General features: G+C 40.9%; 1 protein-coding gene across 1 annotated transcript; it reads right to left on the reverse strand.

The window, feature by feature from the left end:
• Window positions 1-1,466: 1,466 nt before the first annotated feature.
• SLC35A1 (solute carrier family 35 member A1) lies at window positions 1,467-15,114 on the reverse strand. The gene is made up of 8 exons (XM_063312304.1): window positions 14,979-15,114; window positions 11,482-11,659; window positions 9,312-9,471; window positions 8,516-8,668; window positions 7,226-7,292; window positions 4,947-5,123; window positions 3,668-3,802; window positions 1,467-2,447 (listed from the first exon to the last, which is right to left on the reverse strand). The coding sequence occupies exons 1-8, from the start codon at window positions 14,992-14,994 to the stop codon at window positions 2,317-2,319; spliced, it is 1,017 nt and encodes a 338-aa protein (XP_063168374.1). The 5' UTR covers window positions 14,995-15,114; the 3' UTR covers window positions 1,467-2,316.
• Window positions 15,115-16,973: the final 1,859 nt, after the last annotated feature.

Here is a 16,973-nt window from a genome sequence, read left to right on the forward strand (position 1 = left end):
AACTTAACTTTTGCATGCCATCTAGGGCTAACAAGGGAAGCACATGGTGTTTCCAATATTGGGATCCACATCACAGTAGCCCAGCCCCCCTAGTCAGTGATGAGGGGGGCTGGGAGTTACAGTTCAAGAACATCTGTAGGGCCATACATCTCCTACCCCCCATTGCAGAGAATGTCTAATTTTGCATACCCATTGATCCCCAAAGACTGTTGCTTATAGCTTTTTGCTATTATGTCAGAATAGAAGTATTTATTATGCTATACTAAACAGCAGTTTTTGGATATACCTGGGTTCTCCAAGCTTTGGGAAATCAGTACAGTACTACGGTACAAATCAGGTTTCCTCAGTGCAGTGGTTCAGAAGGGAGGGTCACTGCAAGGTAACCCACCTCCCCCTTCTAACCTGTTGCGCTGAGGAAGCCTGCGGGGAGATGCGGAGTGAAATGTTTGTAGAAAATCTGAGGAACGTCTTGATACCAATCTCCCAGAGCCACAGAATCTGACCGTAAAGTACGTATTGCAAAGCTGGACTACCTCTATTCCAAGAAATCTGTCTGAGTCCTACTTCCACTGTGGAAATAAAGCATCCGCTATCATGTTTATAGTTTTACTTTCTCCTTACTACAGTACAGAAAAAAGTAGAAAGGTCCAGAACAAATAAATGCTTTGCTGCAAGGTTTCTACTCCTCTCTGGAGAGTAATTGTTAAGAAAAATTTATAGTAATTTCTATTTATTTTCTCCCAGTCTTCTCTGCACAAGCTTCCGCATTTGGTTTCTCTGCACTTATTCCCCTGTTCTGTTGTCCTTTTTCTTCCAAATGCCTGATAAACTACTATATACCATGGGCAGGTGGTATTCAGAGTCTATCCTCCATTTTGCGGGGGGCGGTTTCATGTTCAGTTGTTGTCAGAAGGTTTTGTCTTAGTCTCTCCCTTCCCTCCCAAAAAGTTGGGAGAGGCACTTTACAACATCACAATGACACCTTCCAAGTTCTGTGCCAAGTAGCAGGGCAACTCATTTTGTTCAGAGTCAGGCTAAAACAGAAAGAATCCTTCTATTCTATTTGTAATCCATTCAACATACTTAACCCAATGGTCTCTGACAAAGAAAATGAAGATTCAGGATGTAGCTCAGCCTTTCCTATCTGGTTCCCCCTACAGATATTGAGCTACAATTTCAGGCACCCCCAGACAAACAAAACTGGAAAGGACCAAATTGGAGTACAGTATTTACACTTGTGACTGTAAAATTAAAAATCAATTCTTGCCATTCTGATTAATCAGATTATCATAGCCTGAATTCAAGCCTTTCCCCCAGTGTTACTGTTAATCAGTTCTCTCTGTAACAGTTCGATGTACGGAAATTAAGCATTTTAATTTCTTAAAACCTCATTTTTCAAAAGCTGCAGGAAGCTTTAAAAAATGTTTACCCCTCAGTATGAAAGTAAGCTGACAAAAATCAGTAAATATAAACCCAAATGATATTTAATCCATAGTTTGTTCCCTTTCTCTAAAACATACTTAATGCAAGTGTAAAGATTCAAATCAAAACAGTACATAACACTAGCCATACTGCACAAGAATGTATATATTTACCAGTTAAATCAATGCATAAGTAAATGTATATACAATGACCCATCCCCTTCCTTTTTATAATAGAAAATTCTTCCTAAAAGAAGTCAGTATTTTTTTCTCTCTGCTGTTTCAAAAAGTGGTGATCCTGGGTTCAGGAGATCAAAAAATAAATTACCATTTTCAGTTTTAAAACTCTTGTGAGACATTTTGCCTTTTGTCTCACAATTATCAGTGTTTTTCTTGTTGAAACAACTATTTTTTATCATAAAAGCAGTACAGCACTTGGCTGGATCTTAATGCCAGGTATCCATGGAGAAAAAGACGCTATCCTTCCAATATAATCTTACGTTGTTTTGGTCGCATTTAAGTTTGAATTATCCCTTCCTTGCAACTGCAAGCATTTCTGGCAACAAAGCCTATGTATCGTGTCATAACATGGGAGTAAATTCCAAGGCCATCTCCCTATTTATTTTATACACAACTTAACTGTGCCTTCCATTCATTCTTTTCAGCGCGCAGCATCTTCAATTGCAAAAATAAGAAAAAAGTTTATAAGGAAAGTGAGGTTCTACAGATTAGCAAAGAATCCTCCTCCAGTGTAAATTCTCATTCAGTGAATGACTGACTTCATTTTCAGTCCCATCAAAGCCAAATTCAAAAAGGAAGGTGGGGGGGGGGGAGAGACACACAAATAGTCTCCTTTCCTTTATACTGCCTTTTCTATTCTTCATGAAGACAGGTGTCACACGGTAGCAAGATTCTCTTTTGACACTTTTGTTTCTGCTGGCTGAATTTTTGTTGTATCTTGTCGAGGCAATCCATACAGATATATCGAAATGCAGACAAGCAGTGCACCCAGAGAGAAAGTTATGGCTAGAAGGGAAAAATGAAAGCACATGGTTTAAAGTACGCTGATCAAAGTTACATCACTGAAGATAAAGTCTGGTTTGCAGCTTTAGAAAGTGGATTCTCCAAATGTTTAATCTGGTACATACTGAGATGGTTACGTTTCACTGCTGGAAAGTAGTTTTGATATCTTGCTACAGCTTTTTTGGGGGGGTATTATCATATTAGTAAATAAATGGCAACATTATCTTAAATTTAAACAGATGACCCTAGGAAGGAAAGAAGAATTCTTCACATTCACCATCACTCCATGACTGCAAGACCAAGCATGAGTTTACTTAAACATGTAGTCCTGGCATACCGACTACCTCATTCAATTACCGTTTGAAGTTACGATGGTGCTGAAAAAATAACTTTATGGCCAATGCCCATATTTATGACTTTTGCAGCATCCCTCAGTCACATGATCACCATTACATTCAGTATGTGTTATCCTGTGCCCGAGCTGCTGTTTCTTTTTCTTTCCCCCCTTGCAGAGCGGAGAGATTGGAGAAGGGGGGATTAAAAGAGAGTAAGCAGGCACACAATGGGGAATACACTGGGCTGTTTGCATAGCATGCTCATGACTGCTGGTGCCAGTGCATTGCTTTCGATGTGTATTCCCCATTGTGTGCCTGCTTACTCTCTTTTAATCCCCCCTTCTCCAATGAATGTAAATACAAACATTAATTCCCTCCTTGTTAATTATCCCAGCACCAGGGTGAGCATTCCAAAGGGTGGGGGAATGGGGAAAAGAAAACACAGTTGTCACATGATTTCCCACTTAGAGACCACTTTGCTTAGCAATAGAGTTGCTGGTCCCACTTGTCGCTAAACGAGGACTACCTGTTTGAGAAACAACTCTTGTTATTTCATAGCAATCTTACACAGAATACTATTCAGTGGAATCAATGAAATAAAATAATAGTATATTAACACATAATGTTTGAACATGATAGGGATCTGATCACCCTGGAAAAATAATTCTAGCCAATTATTTTATATTCTAGCCAAATAATGTGATCTGGCCATTTTCTTCGTTGAAGCTGATCATGAATGACTGGTGTTAGCAGAAGCATAAGGCTGGAGATCATGAGCAATTTAAACCATATAATTGGTGTAATGTATCACAGATTGTAACCTGTACCATTCACATTGTGGATCATAAATGATTTAATGAAAATACAAAATAGCCCAAAGCAACTTACTGATTTGTAAACCAAAGAGAATGACTGATGCAACTGTAGAGAGTACAATGGCTGCTGCTGCAGAAAAACCTTTCAAAATGTTGTCTGTGTATTTAACAACAACCGAAGTATAGAGGCCACCAACACTGGAAAGAACTAGGACAGAAAGAGATGTGCTTATGCTCAATACATTCTGGCATGGTAAAAAGAACTATTACAGCATTTATTTGGAAGAATGGGCAAGAGAACCTCTTATCAAGTACCAGTCTTGTTGATCCAATTGCATGTCTGGGTTACATAGTCCGTACTGCCATCTGAAAATTACACCTGTGGTTGACGATAGGTATTTCCTTCTCCATAGCCACCCAACCTAATTTGGGTCTAACTATGGATTGGCATTGGGGGGGGGGGCTGGCAAGGGCTTAACCTCCCTGCACCACAGAGGGTGGTATCGGATGGTTGGAGGAAGCAGGACTGAAATGAAGACCTTATATCAGCCTTGTGATGTAGTCCAGACACACAGCACACCCAGAAGTGGCTCTAACCTAATTGTAAAGTTAAATTAACAGAATTTTGGAAGTCTGAAAGTACATCTCTCCCCCCTCGCCTTTACAGTCCAAGAAACAAGGAAGGCCTTCCGCCCTGGTGTGACCTTGAAAGGCACATGCCTGTTAGCCACAGGTTACCCTCCTTAGCATATTTGCTCACAACATCTCCCAAAGCCCAAGTAGCAACTAGCCCTCCTACATCCCACCTAATTTCCCCTAAATTTATTTTCACATCTCTCTCCCACTTTCTCACCACTTGGGATTTTGGCTGAGGCTGATGGAAGTTAAAATCCGAAAGGTGTGAAAGGTGCCTGATTACCAACCCTACTTTATAATTTACAAGCTGTGTGAGTTCAGACATCAGCTGCATGTTGACCTCAGCAGCTTACAGACTCTAGAGGAATTAGCATTCATTAGATTTCTTATAATCTACAGATAATTGGATTAAATAGGTTTGGGGCAGGTTTCATTACCATTTTTGCAATGTGCTGGAATAAAAGGGACCTGTTTCTACAGACCATCCCCACATATTTCTCAGTCCTGCCCAACAATACTGAGCAGAAAGGAACTGCGATGCATGTATGATTTAAATTTGCTTCTAAGTACTTCAGGTTGAACTCATCCTTTTGGATAATGTTAACAATCATTGCCTTTTCAACATGTTCCCATATCTGAAACTGAGTACCTCTGGCATTACTACAAAAACATCACAAACTGGGCAATTACAGGTTAAGGCAGAACCCAATACTTACAGATGACAAACCAGACATATGGCGTATAGCCATAAAAAAAACCCTTCTCCATTACTTGAGCTCCTTCCGCTGTGTAGACCCCAAGCAATGTCACTGCAATTCCAGAGAGATACATCTGAATGTTCCTAACCCATAAAGATGTATCGGAGCTTTTTAGTACTTTCTCAAAATATACTCCTGAAAGGAAAGTAACAAAAGATCAACAAGCTACCCTGGAGAAGCAGCTAGTTAATCAGTCTAGTTTAAAGAAGAATAGCTCATTAGACCTTTTACGCTTGAATGCCAAAGGCAAGCTTCCACAGCTTTTTCTGAAAGCAATGTGTAAGCCTATCTGATAGCCCAACTCGAGGAACCCTAGCTGAATCGTAACTTCCCCAATGAATTAGTATAGAAATATACCAAATATTTCTAGATCATTTGCATTTTAATAAATACCACTTTAATAATCCCCACTTCCAAACTAGAAAACCACAACATAATTATTTCTAGGCTTTTGCATTTCTCCAAATTTTGCATACAAATTAAAAATGCAAAGATTGGGGGAAAATCAGTACAGATAGTCCTCACTTAACGACAGTAATTGGGACCTGAATTTGCATCGCTAAGTGACGTAGTCATAAAACGAAACATCATGTGAACATATCGCTTAGTGACAGCAGTCCCAGCAGTCCTTGTTGCCATTGGATCGCGGGTCATTAAGTGATGACCTCACATGACAGCAAAGTCAAATCCTGGGGAAGCCGGCAGGAAGTCCCAAGGCCCAGTCACAACAAGCATTTCCTTAGGCAGCTTGCAAACAGGCTTGCAGGTGGGTGAGTGCTACTGAGTGCGGGGGAGTGGGGGGCAGTGCAAGTGCAGCAGGGCACATAGGTGGTTGCTGCCATGTGGCGTGAGTACACTCAGGTGGGGGGCTGGGCACTGCCATGTGGCATAAAGACAACAAAGAACAGGGCATGCGGGTGGGTGCTGCCACGTGGCGTGAGTACAACAGAACACAAGGCTGGGCGCTGCTATGTGGTGCAAGTGCAGGCAGGTGGGCTGGGTGCTGCCACAGGGTGCAAGTGTTGCGGGGCACATGGGTGGCCTCTCGGGGGAAAAAGCAGCAGAATTGGGAGCAACTTATGGGAGCAGCTTGCGACCTTCTCTGCTGACTTCCCCATTGACTTTGCTTGTGGGAAGCCAGCAGGGAAGGTCACAAATGGCAATCACGTAACTGCAGGACACTGCAACCGTTGTAAGTGCAAGCCGGTTGCCAAGTGCCTGAATCGCAATTGTGTAACCGTGGGAACACTGCAACAGCCACAACTTCAAGGACTGGTCATAAGTCACCCTCATTCAGTGCCGTTGTAACTTTGTTCACTGAACAAGGGGTTGCTAAGCAGGGACTACCTTGTACAAAAACAAGTGCATTAAGTAAAACTGCATACAACAACTGCATTCAAAAATGTATTTCCACATCTGAATTTGTATTCCAATAGTCCTGTGGACTTCAAAAAGACCCCACAAGCTGATACAGAAACACAGTAGGATGAACTTGAAAAAATGTAAGTTACAGAAAGCAAAATGGATCCATCTGTGCCTACTTCTAACCTTCACCCATCCCAGTTATTATAATCTTCCATGCTGATGTTTTGTAAAATTTTTGCAATAATAACATTAGGAAAAGAAATGTAACTAGTGAGATATATTTAACAGACAGGGTTTTTTTTCCAAATACGCAAATATAACATTAGTTTTGCACAAAATAATTACAATACATTGTTGATCAGAATGGCATTGCTCCTGTTTTAGGCAACAGTTCCAAGTATAGATTCTTTTAAACGTTTTTATTATAACTGGTCAGTTTTGGTGAGGCCACTATGCTCTCATAGAACCAATATCCCCAGTGCCCCTCAGAATCAGGCCCTCCTTCCATCTCCACATAACCAGTACAGTAATCGCTCAGTACTTCAAAAATTGTTCTCAAGCGAGAACCTCAGCTAACCTCAGGTGTCTATAAAACTGAAGGGATTTTATTTACATGGGATCATTTGCCAGTATAATTGAATGGATTGCTCCAAGCCATTTTCTGGGAAGGCTGACACTGGTGTAGAGAACAGCCATAATGTACAGCAGTTTCTTCACACAAAGCCGAGGCCTACTCCGTCTCCTGTTAGCTAAGCAACATGAAAACAAACTGTGCTGTAGCAGTTCTTAAGCGATGGCACTAGTATAAAATAGGAAACAGAGTTATCAGATAAGCTAATATAATGGATAATGTTTTGTGTTTTAGGTATTACCTGCAAACCCTGAACATAGAACAGCAATTGCTATCGCACCAAATCCTAGCAGTGGATTCTGTTCCACCTAAAGATGTAATAAAGAAGAAAATCTATTTATTTATCACTCCATTGGCAACAACTACTTCCCAAAACTATCTGAGGACACCAATTTACTATGACAGCATACGTTTGGGCCACCCTGTATCCTATGCCTATGAATTGAACTGCAACATTTGATTTGCTGCAAATATGTTATCTCCAGAAAATAAGGCCAGATGCTCAATCCTTCTGCACTAAAGGAGGGAAAGGCCTCAGTCATTGCACATATGTACCTCATTTCTATTTTTTGTAAGGTTTGCTGTTCATTTAGGTCATTTTGGCTACTGTCATCTGCATTTCCATTAAACAAATAGGTAGCATATCGTTGCTCTGCTGTAATAACCATGTACAATCTATCTTTCAAAGAACACAGCCAGTGTTTTTGATGGATTAAGTGATATTCTGTTAAAGAAGTAATAGAACAAAAACTATGTCACTAGTTCTGGATGAAAATATTTGCTACTTTGGATACAGAGTGGAAATGTAGATTTTTTTTGTAGATCTCTCTCAAGTCCCTTTAAATTCAATAAGTCTAATTGCCAAGTAAGTGTGCACCGGATTTGGATTTTTTTCCCACCAGATCTCACTTTGCATTTATGTAACACAGAAGGTAGCTTATTAGGATACCAAGATAGAAATGGGCAACCTTTGGGTACATCAGCCGCCCAGAGTTCCTCTTTTGGGGGAGATGGGCAGTACCAAAATTTGAATAATAAATAAAACAAATAAAAACATTTGGATTAGCTTATTTCATTGGACCCTTAAGCTAAATTCTCTAAGCTTTTGCCATTAGTTCAGGCTTGTCTCTTCCCTGCAAAAGAGTCAGAAAGAAGGGAACAATGGAGGCAAAAAGAGGGAGATCAGAAAGGAAAAGAGAAACTGCCACAGAGAGGAATGTCCCAACCTCCTGTTGGTTCTGAAACTGCCCCTTCCTCATTTCAGCCCCTGACAAATTACCCCAGGGGATAACTGGCCTCCCCTGAGAAAAGGTGGCTCGCTCTTGTCCTAGGAGGCCACCACAAATTGATCCATGTTTAAATATTAGAATACAGTGACAACTATAATTCAGTGCATGTGTGCTTCGGTTCAACATCAGCTATGGAGCACAAGTTTCCAGATCATCGTTTTCTAAAACTCTGCTTTTTGCACAAGCCACCATTTTTTTTCATACGAAAAACGTAAATAAAGGCTCTCAGGGAAAATGCTTACCTGAACTCTTGTAGCCTGAGCTGGTTTCCACTGCACAAGGGTGACTCCACCACACAGCATAAAGACCGAGAACCATTGCAGTCGACTAAGGGAACGGTTCAGCATTAAGACAGTGCATAAGGCTGTGCAGGGGATTTTCAGCTGATACGTCACCTAAACCATTGGATTTAAGACATGTTTTATTTCAGAGGTGCACAAACCCACCAAAGGCCTTCCAAAAGTAGTTTTTAACGTAAAAGCAGAGAAAAGTAAGTAGTGATTATTATATAAAAGTGATATGGGGACTAATATTAACAGCATATTGTTAAATGTAACTTTGTTTTAATTACATGAAAGTAACCAATTACATCATACATGGTGTTAAATACCAGGCAGCAAAGATAATTATTTGCTTATATTCCCCATATTCCAACAGTTTTTACTTTCCCTGTCATTTTTCAGTAATGAAACTTTTGAGACAACCCGTTTAGTCACCAATCTCTCTCCCTGCCACGTCAAAAATTCAAACAATTATGGGGGACCTAAAGCACTTCACTTATGGAAGATTTCTATGGGATTTCTTTCTTGACTTTTGCTTCAGAGGCATACAGCTGAAAGGGTGAACGATTCCCACTGGAAAAAGCATGGTAGTCGAGTTACAATGCCACCGCTGTCTGGGAGCACTGTTCTTCCTCTTCCACATGTGCCAGATGTCCCTAGATACTGCAACCCATTGACTGAAGAACACACACACATGTGGACACCTGCTTCTAGCTGTCATGGATAAGGATCCAACTTTCCAACATCACTCAGTTACCTGGTAAACCGCTGCATCCAAATTGCTGAGAGCCAGGAAGGCCATGTTATTCTGAACAGCATATACAACTGAAGGAACACTTAATTTCAACAATTCTTTAGGACTGCCCAAGACATTTTGTTTCAAAGACACTGACAATCTATCCAGGCTTCCAGTCTCACTGAGGAAAATGAAAATGAAAATGTTTTAGGAAAAATAGGACTGCCACGTCTTAATAATACAGGTACAGGCATTGTGCAGAAGTTCAAAGTCAGTCTATTTCAGCCTTTGACCAGAAAGAGGCCAATGGAGAGGTCTGTGCTCAGAACCTTCCAGTCTGCCTGAGCTGTTTCCCAGCAGCACCAATGAAAACAATGCCATTTTGAGATGTGCTTGAAATAATTGCACTTTGCTAACATGCATTTATTAACCTGGGTGATTCCTGAGAGAGTATAAAAGCCTGACTCAGGGTAGGACACTTTTTGCCTGCAATCTTAATCCATCCTGTCAGACTACTCAGACTGGTCCACAGGGCTTCTGGACAGTTCTACCCTGCCCCTAAACATCTTCCCCATTACCATCCCTTATAGTAAAAGTTGTATTTGCTGGTACTCCATCGTGTATGGAATTTGGTTCTCTGTGCAGAAGAGGGGTAGGGAGGGCAGGGGAGATACCACACTTACTTTTTCATGCATAGGAAAAAAGATAATGCTCAGAAACAAGGTTTTCTCTCCCTGAAGCTTAGACTAGACCAGCCCTTAGAAGCAGGGTTCTTCTTACATTGTTATGTAAGTGACTGAATGTTGGATGTCTTGGTATTTAGAAAACCTTTTATTTATTTATTGAAACTCTGATTCCAGAATAATTCAAACTTTTCAGAGATGATTAAGTCTTGGGGTCAGAAAGTATCTATCCTGGTAACAATGCCAGATCACCACAAAAGTTACAGCAAATAAGAAACTACAGTGGTGCCTGCAGTCTTTTGGGGCGTTGTCATTAAGTCAGGCTGTCCCGTAACACATTATCAAGAAAGAAGCTCACATATAAAAACAACATGGGATAGCTTAAACCTGGATTTCATCCACCGTGTGGGCTGGTGGGTCCAGCTTTAGGAGAAGTAGGGACATGTGGCCAGTTGTGGAATCTATCATCTCACCACAGCCTTTCAGCCTCACCTGGGTGCCATTTTTGCTTCCCACCCAGGGTTCCTTTTGGTGCCTAAACCCAGCTGGAAGAAAAGTAGTTTCAGGGAATAGGCTGTGGGGAGGGAACCCTGTTCTTATAGCTGATGTCACCGAGGAATTAATAACGCTCATTATAAATACTTTACACTAGCATTCTCCAACTGGTTGCCCTCTAAATGCATTTGGACGATATCACCTCCATCTATTATGGCCGTAGCAAAGGAGGGCAATTTGAGTTGCTGACCTATATCCCTAGAGCACAATGCTGGAGAAAGCTGCTCCTTGGAAGACTCAGCATACACGGAGAAAGAAAAGCAGGAGAGTTTGTACCTGTTCAAACATCATACAAGTAGTGTATCTTAGCAAGAGAACAATTAGTTGTTGTTGCAAGGGCCTAACTGTATTGTCATGACCAGCAGTCTGTACGTATCACAATGGCAGTGTAGTACAACGCACTACAAATTCAAGGCAGTAGACCTGAAGCACCACTAATAAAGACAGAAAGTTATAAATTGTTGGACTGTTACCAGCACAGGGAGGAACCATGTGGGTTGTTTCTGCATGAGCTCTGAGCTTCCTTGTTCAAAACCTCTAAGGAATTCATAATGGAGGGAGAACGGCATGAACAACCTTTAAATGCCCTCTTGTAAGAATACAAGATCTTTCTGCATGTTTGTGAAGAATCATGCCTGCACCAAATCACTTTGACCCAAGTTTCAGAACTTAATTCACACTAATATTCTGACCTTTAGCCAGAACAATGAAAAAGTATTTGGGTGGTGACATCAGCTTATTGAGCTGCTGGGAGAAAAGATCTAGCACAAAAACTTAATCTGGAATGTTTTTGTTTGCTTTGAAAACAATCTTCTGCTTAAAGAAGCAAATCTAACACAGTACACGTGAACCATAACAAGAACCACGGGAGGATTTGTTTTAAAGGAAGAAAATAAATCAGATGTGATAAGCCAATTCATCATCTCACTATTCTCATCAGCATTCATACTTACTGTGCTAAAATGCCCAGACTTAGGAATAATTTGATAACTTCTGTAATGCAAACAGCTGTGGATGTAAAGTACAGAATTCCTGTGGTTGTTCTTGTGTATCGCAACGCTACTGTATATGTTGCAGCCACTAAGGTCATCACCGTCAAGCAGTACAACTTAAAAAGTAGGCTGACATTTTCTGGAAAAGCAAAAGCATCCTGCTGTGAAATACAAGAGTTAAAACTCCGCCTTCAACAACACAGTCACAAATAAGTTCACATGAGCCATCTTGATCTTAAACAACACACAAAATTCTAGGTACCCCAACAAAGATGACAGGTGGCCATCTGCAGAGACATATCTGGTAGCCGTTAGAGCAGTGTTTCTCAAACTTGGCAACCTTAAGATGTGTGGACTTCAACTCCCATGGCTGGTGGGGGAATTCTGGGAATTGAAGTCCCCACATCTTAAGGTTGCCAAGTTTGAGAAACACTGCATTAGAGGGTGGTACACAAACCTTCACCGGCATCTTATACAAGAAATATTCAGGTTGGTCAGGTCTGCTTAACAATGTCCATTGAAACAACTTTTCCCTATGTCTAGGTCAACCACTGTTTCTTCCAGGATCAATACTATGGTATCTCCCACCTAAAAAGCCTATTTGGGAGGAAGGCACTTTTGGGAGGAAGGCGCTGTTACTCTTCTTCTATGCCAACCCACCTAGAACAAGAGGGTGGGGGCCAGCTCAAAATGAGCTTTTGTCCTGGAGCCAAAAGCCCCAGATCTTCACTTTTTTTGGGGGGGGGGGGTGCCTTCAAGTCCTTGTTGACTCTTGGTGACTGCCTGGACTAGTCCTTGCATTTTCTTGACAAGGTTTTTTGGAAGTGGTTTGCCCTTGCCTCCTTCCTAGGGCTGAGAGAGGATAACTGGCCCAAGGTCACCCAGCTGCTGCATGCAACTGGTTCTCCTCATGTCTGTAGTGTCTTATTAACATTAGGGTATTTTCTGTGTTGTTGTTTATTCGTTTAGTCGCTTCCGACTCTTCGTGACTTCATGGACCAGCCCACGCCAGAGCTTCCTGTCGGTCGTCAACACCCCCAGCTCCCCCAGGGACGAGTCCGTCACCTCTAGAATATCATCCATCCACCTTGCCCTTGGTCGGCCCCTCTTCCTTTTGCCTTCCACTCTCCCTAGCATCAGCATCTTCTCCAGGGTGTCCTGTCTTCTCATTATGTGGCCAAAGTATTTCAGTTTTGCCTTTAATATCATACCCTCAAGTAAGCAGTCTGGCTTTATTTCCTGGAGGATGGACTGGTTTGATCTTCTTGCAGTCCAGGGCACTCTCAGAATTTTCCTCCAACACCACAGTTCAAAAGCATCTATCTTCCTTCTCTCAGCCTTCCTTATGGTCCAGCTCTCGCAGCCATATGTTACTACGGGAAACACCATTGCTTTAACTATGCGGACCTTTGTTGTCAGTGTGATGTCTCTGCTCTTAACTATTTTATTGAGATCTGTCATTGTATTTTCTGTATAGCAGCTCAAAAAGGTACACGTAGCTCTACCTGATTTTTCAGACCAACACAGTTTCCTAGAGTGATATTTCTGTACACTGATTTTGTTTTAATAAGTAATAAATTATGAATTAAAAACTCAGGCAGGATCATCCAGTTCCCAGCATTAACAGGTAATGGTGCAGAAATGGTACCATCTCTCATCATCAAGGAAGACTAGTGATGTTTGTCTTAAATTGTTTGCATTATTTATACAAAGTTTTTTTATTTACACGACACTGTACATATGGGTCATACCATTATTCTAATACAGTTTTGCATTCCCAAACCCAGTTATTCAAACATTTATTCTTTCAGGGGAGCTCCACCTTGTTTAAATATTCCTCCAAGGCATTATAGATTGCACTGTTGTAATCATATAATTTATGCTCATCTTTTAAAGACAAGATCTCATTTCCTTCAACATCTGGCATATGAGAGTGACGGTAAGCTCTGCAGCAGACACAGGTTTCATTCATTGCTGCCAGATGACGAACAGTACTATTAAACATTGTTCTTCCATTAAATAGCAACAAGGGAACTTATTTTTCATACTTCTGGGGTGTATTATTTATTGTTTCCAGGACAGAATGCAAAAGTGTTATACATGGTGCCTACATGCCAAGGTGGTTAAATAAAACTAACAGAAAGAACTGTTTAAAGATTTAAAGCACCAAATTGCAGAGTAACAATAGTATAACCATATAATGCTATAATACTTTGACTTTAAAATAGCATTGCATATTTATAGTGCAATACCACATAAAGCCAATTTAGTTTAAAAAAAAGTTTGGCCATACTATTAACAACCTTGTGAAAGCACTAGTGAACTAAAACTTTTCTCTACACATATTAAATATATCTATATATGAATGGGTCAGAAACTGGGTCAATCTGTAAAACGTGAACAAATTCTAGAGAGAACTGTTAGCAACACAAAGGGAACAGCTGCATCTAAATTAAGGGTTTACATGGCACACATCTTCGAAAGCAAGAGACATCCTAGTTCTCTCAAAATGATGAACTGAGTTCAATAATCAATTTGGGCATTTCATTCTCATGTATACATATCCAGATCGTTATGAAAATGTCTTCACTTGGTACAAGTTCTAATATCAAATCTAGTTCGGCATTTAATTTCATTCCATGGTTAGCACATGAGCTTCCAATCTAAGATCCTATGTTATTCCATTATTTCAGCCTGATCAGTTCATATGCAAAGAATAAATCTCTTGTACATTAAGCGTAATCAAGCCTGACAATGGAACCAGAACTACCATTGCAAAACACCACAGATACGTAAGTGTATGTCTTCTTGACTGAAAACAAGAATGGGAGAAGCAGTCACTAGAGTTGGACATCACTTGCACAAAGTAGGCAATTATTTCCATACAGTCAATACAGGCCATCCTTCGGCAGCTCTGAAGATGTTAGCTTAGCATTACAGAGGGGCCGTGGAGAGGCATGGATTCTTTCCCTGCCTGAAGGCACATATGGACAGATTCTCCCACCAAACTACTCTGGCCACTATTCCCAACACGGGGCCAGATATGTTGGACTTCCAGACCTATCATCCTCCAGCCAGCATAATTAAAAAGTCCAACACATCTGAAAAGCTTTGGTTGGGAACACCTGTCATGGGGCATTGGAACAGCTAGTCACAGAGAGCAGAATGTAAGTCAACAACGGGTGTTCGCCTGCGCCTTATTTAAACTAGCAACCTTCTTCCACGCAGCATAATCAGGCTGGGTTCCAACCCGGAGGCAGAAACCTCTTTAGAATTCCGCCTTTTCCATATGGAATCCCCCCGCTCCGGGCACGTGGGGCTGCACAGCCATTAGCCGCAATGAAACGGATCGCTCTGTTTCCGCACAGGTGGTAAAGCGAAGGCGATCGGATCAGGTAGTGTGGCGATTAACGTGCCAGCGGGAGCAGGAGTTACTGTCCGAGGTGTACTTCGCTTACCTTTCGGAGGCGCCATAGTATCCAAGAGAAGGAATCAATTGGCGAGCGAAAAAGTCCGCCCAGCCAATCAGTCCAATTTATCATAGAGAGCTTTAGAGGCTGGATAGAGTGTCCATCCCGTTCCACATCACTTCGATTCGGCCCCTGCCGCCGGAAAGAGAATTAGACCGAAGCTTTCCGTAGAGGTCCGGGAGGGAGTGTCCTGTCTGTTCCAGGAAGTGGGTTGTATTGATATTGGCAGCGCTATTCCTTAAAGGGACAGAACGTCAGCAAATTCTTATTTTTAACCCACTTCAGCTAGTCAAACTTGGCAAGACATGTGGACTTCAACTCCCAGAATTCCCCAGCCAGCATGCTTAAAGTTGCCAAATTTGAAAAACACTGAGCTAGAGTAAGCGTCTTTTGTTTTGGGAAGGACGTGCCGTTGTCCAATAGCATCTTTTACAGCAGGGGTTTCTCCAAAAAACAGAAAAAGATAAAGGAAACAGCTTCTAGAGCAGTGTTTCTTAAAGTGTGGTCCCCCAACACCCCCTCGGGGATCCACGAAATCAAAATTATTTGCCAGATCTTGAAGATATTTGAAAAAATTTAAAACAATGTCGCTCTTCTCATTATTTTTATTTGTTAAAAAATACAGGTTTTTTCATGAAAAATACTTTATTTATGTTATTAGTTATTTATGTAACTAATGAGTTTAATATTGTTATCTTTACATGACTCAATAAATACTCTATGAATGCATCAGTTTTCATTTTCAATACAGTAAATATTGATAAATATGGTCCATACAAACAAAAGCTCTTTTGGGGTCCTCCGTAATTTTAAAAGTGGGGAGGGGTCCTGAGAGCAAAACGTTTAAGAAACACTGTTCTGGAATACAATGTGAGTCATTCATCTCAGCAACAGAATAGATTTCCTGGTTATTTTTGACACCATGAAAAACCCTGAAGAGAAAACATTCAAAATCTATCTATCATCAGTCCATCCATCCATCAATCTCAGTCTAGTTCTAATACTACTGTAGTCACAAGCTATTCAACAATGATAATAACCATATTATTATTTACAATGACTGAACAGTAGACCTGTAAAAATATTGGGTATCAAAGGTAGTATCTCTTATAGTGCCAGGGACTATAAAAAGTCCAGTTTTTGGTTGTTGTTTTCCCATGGAGGATTTTTTTCTCAATTTATCAGTAACATAATTTCCTTGTTAAGAATGAATAAAGGAACTGCCCAGTATGATTGTTCCTTATTGCAGGTAGGCAAGAATTTGGCTGAGAGTGGGTACAGTGTGGTCCAGTCCTAAGTATTAATCTTTACGGTAAAGTCTGAGGATTGAAATGTCAGAACAAAATAAAACTAGACCATGGCCATTCGGCCTAAAAGTTCATCCCTGCTTCATTGATGCCAGCCATGAAAGCCTACACCAGTATATTCTCTGAGGTGAGTTTGATTCCTGGAGACTTTTTGGATGTATTCATGCAGTAGCAGCAGTATGGGTGGTTTGATTTTTGCATTCCTCCAGATATTTTTTCAACATCCAAATCTGGCCTACAGCTCTGGAATTCCCTGGTACTCTCATCCAAGTATCAGACAGTCCAAACCCTGCTTAGGATTCAGAGCTAGACAGGTGGGCCAGATGCAAAACAGGTACTGATATACTCAAAAGTAATATGGAGTTCAGTGGGGCTTTATTCCAGATATTTTGGAACAGTGGCTTTCATTCCTGTCTTGCACTGGAAGGATGACACTGAGAATAGTTACCTTATGATGTATTTTACATTGTTTGTGCAGTGACATCAGTATGCATATTTATCTTCACATTATCTGCAGTAAGTTGTAATCAGCTTCTTCAGTCCCTTCCATGCGGGCATATTGTGTTTAGTCAGTCAGTCAGTCAATTGCACTCTTAGACCAGTATAAGCAATGGGTCCATGAGTGTTCTGTGAGTGCTTACAAATCTATCTTAAAAGATAGTTAAGTAAAATTTAA

The sequence above is a fragment of the Candoia aspera genome, chromosome 1, assembly GCF_035149785.1.
Source record: "Candoia aspera isolate rCanAsp1 chromosome 1, rCanAsp1.hap2, whole genome shotgun sequence".
Classification (NCBI taxonomy): domain Eukaryota; kingdom Metazoa; phylum Chordata; class Lepidosauria; order Squamata; family Boidae; genus Candoia; species Candoia aspera.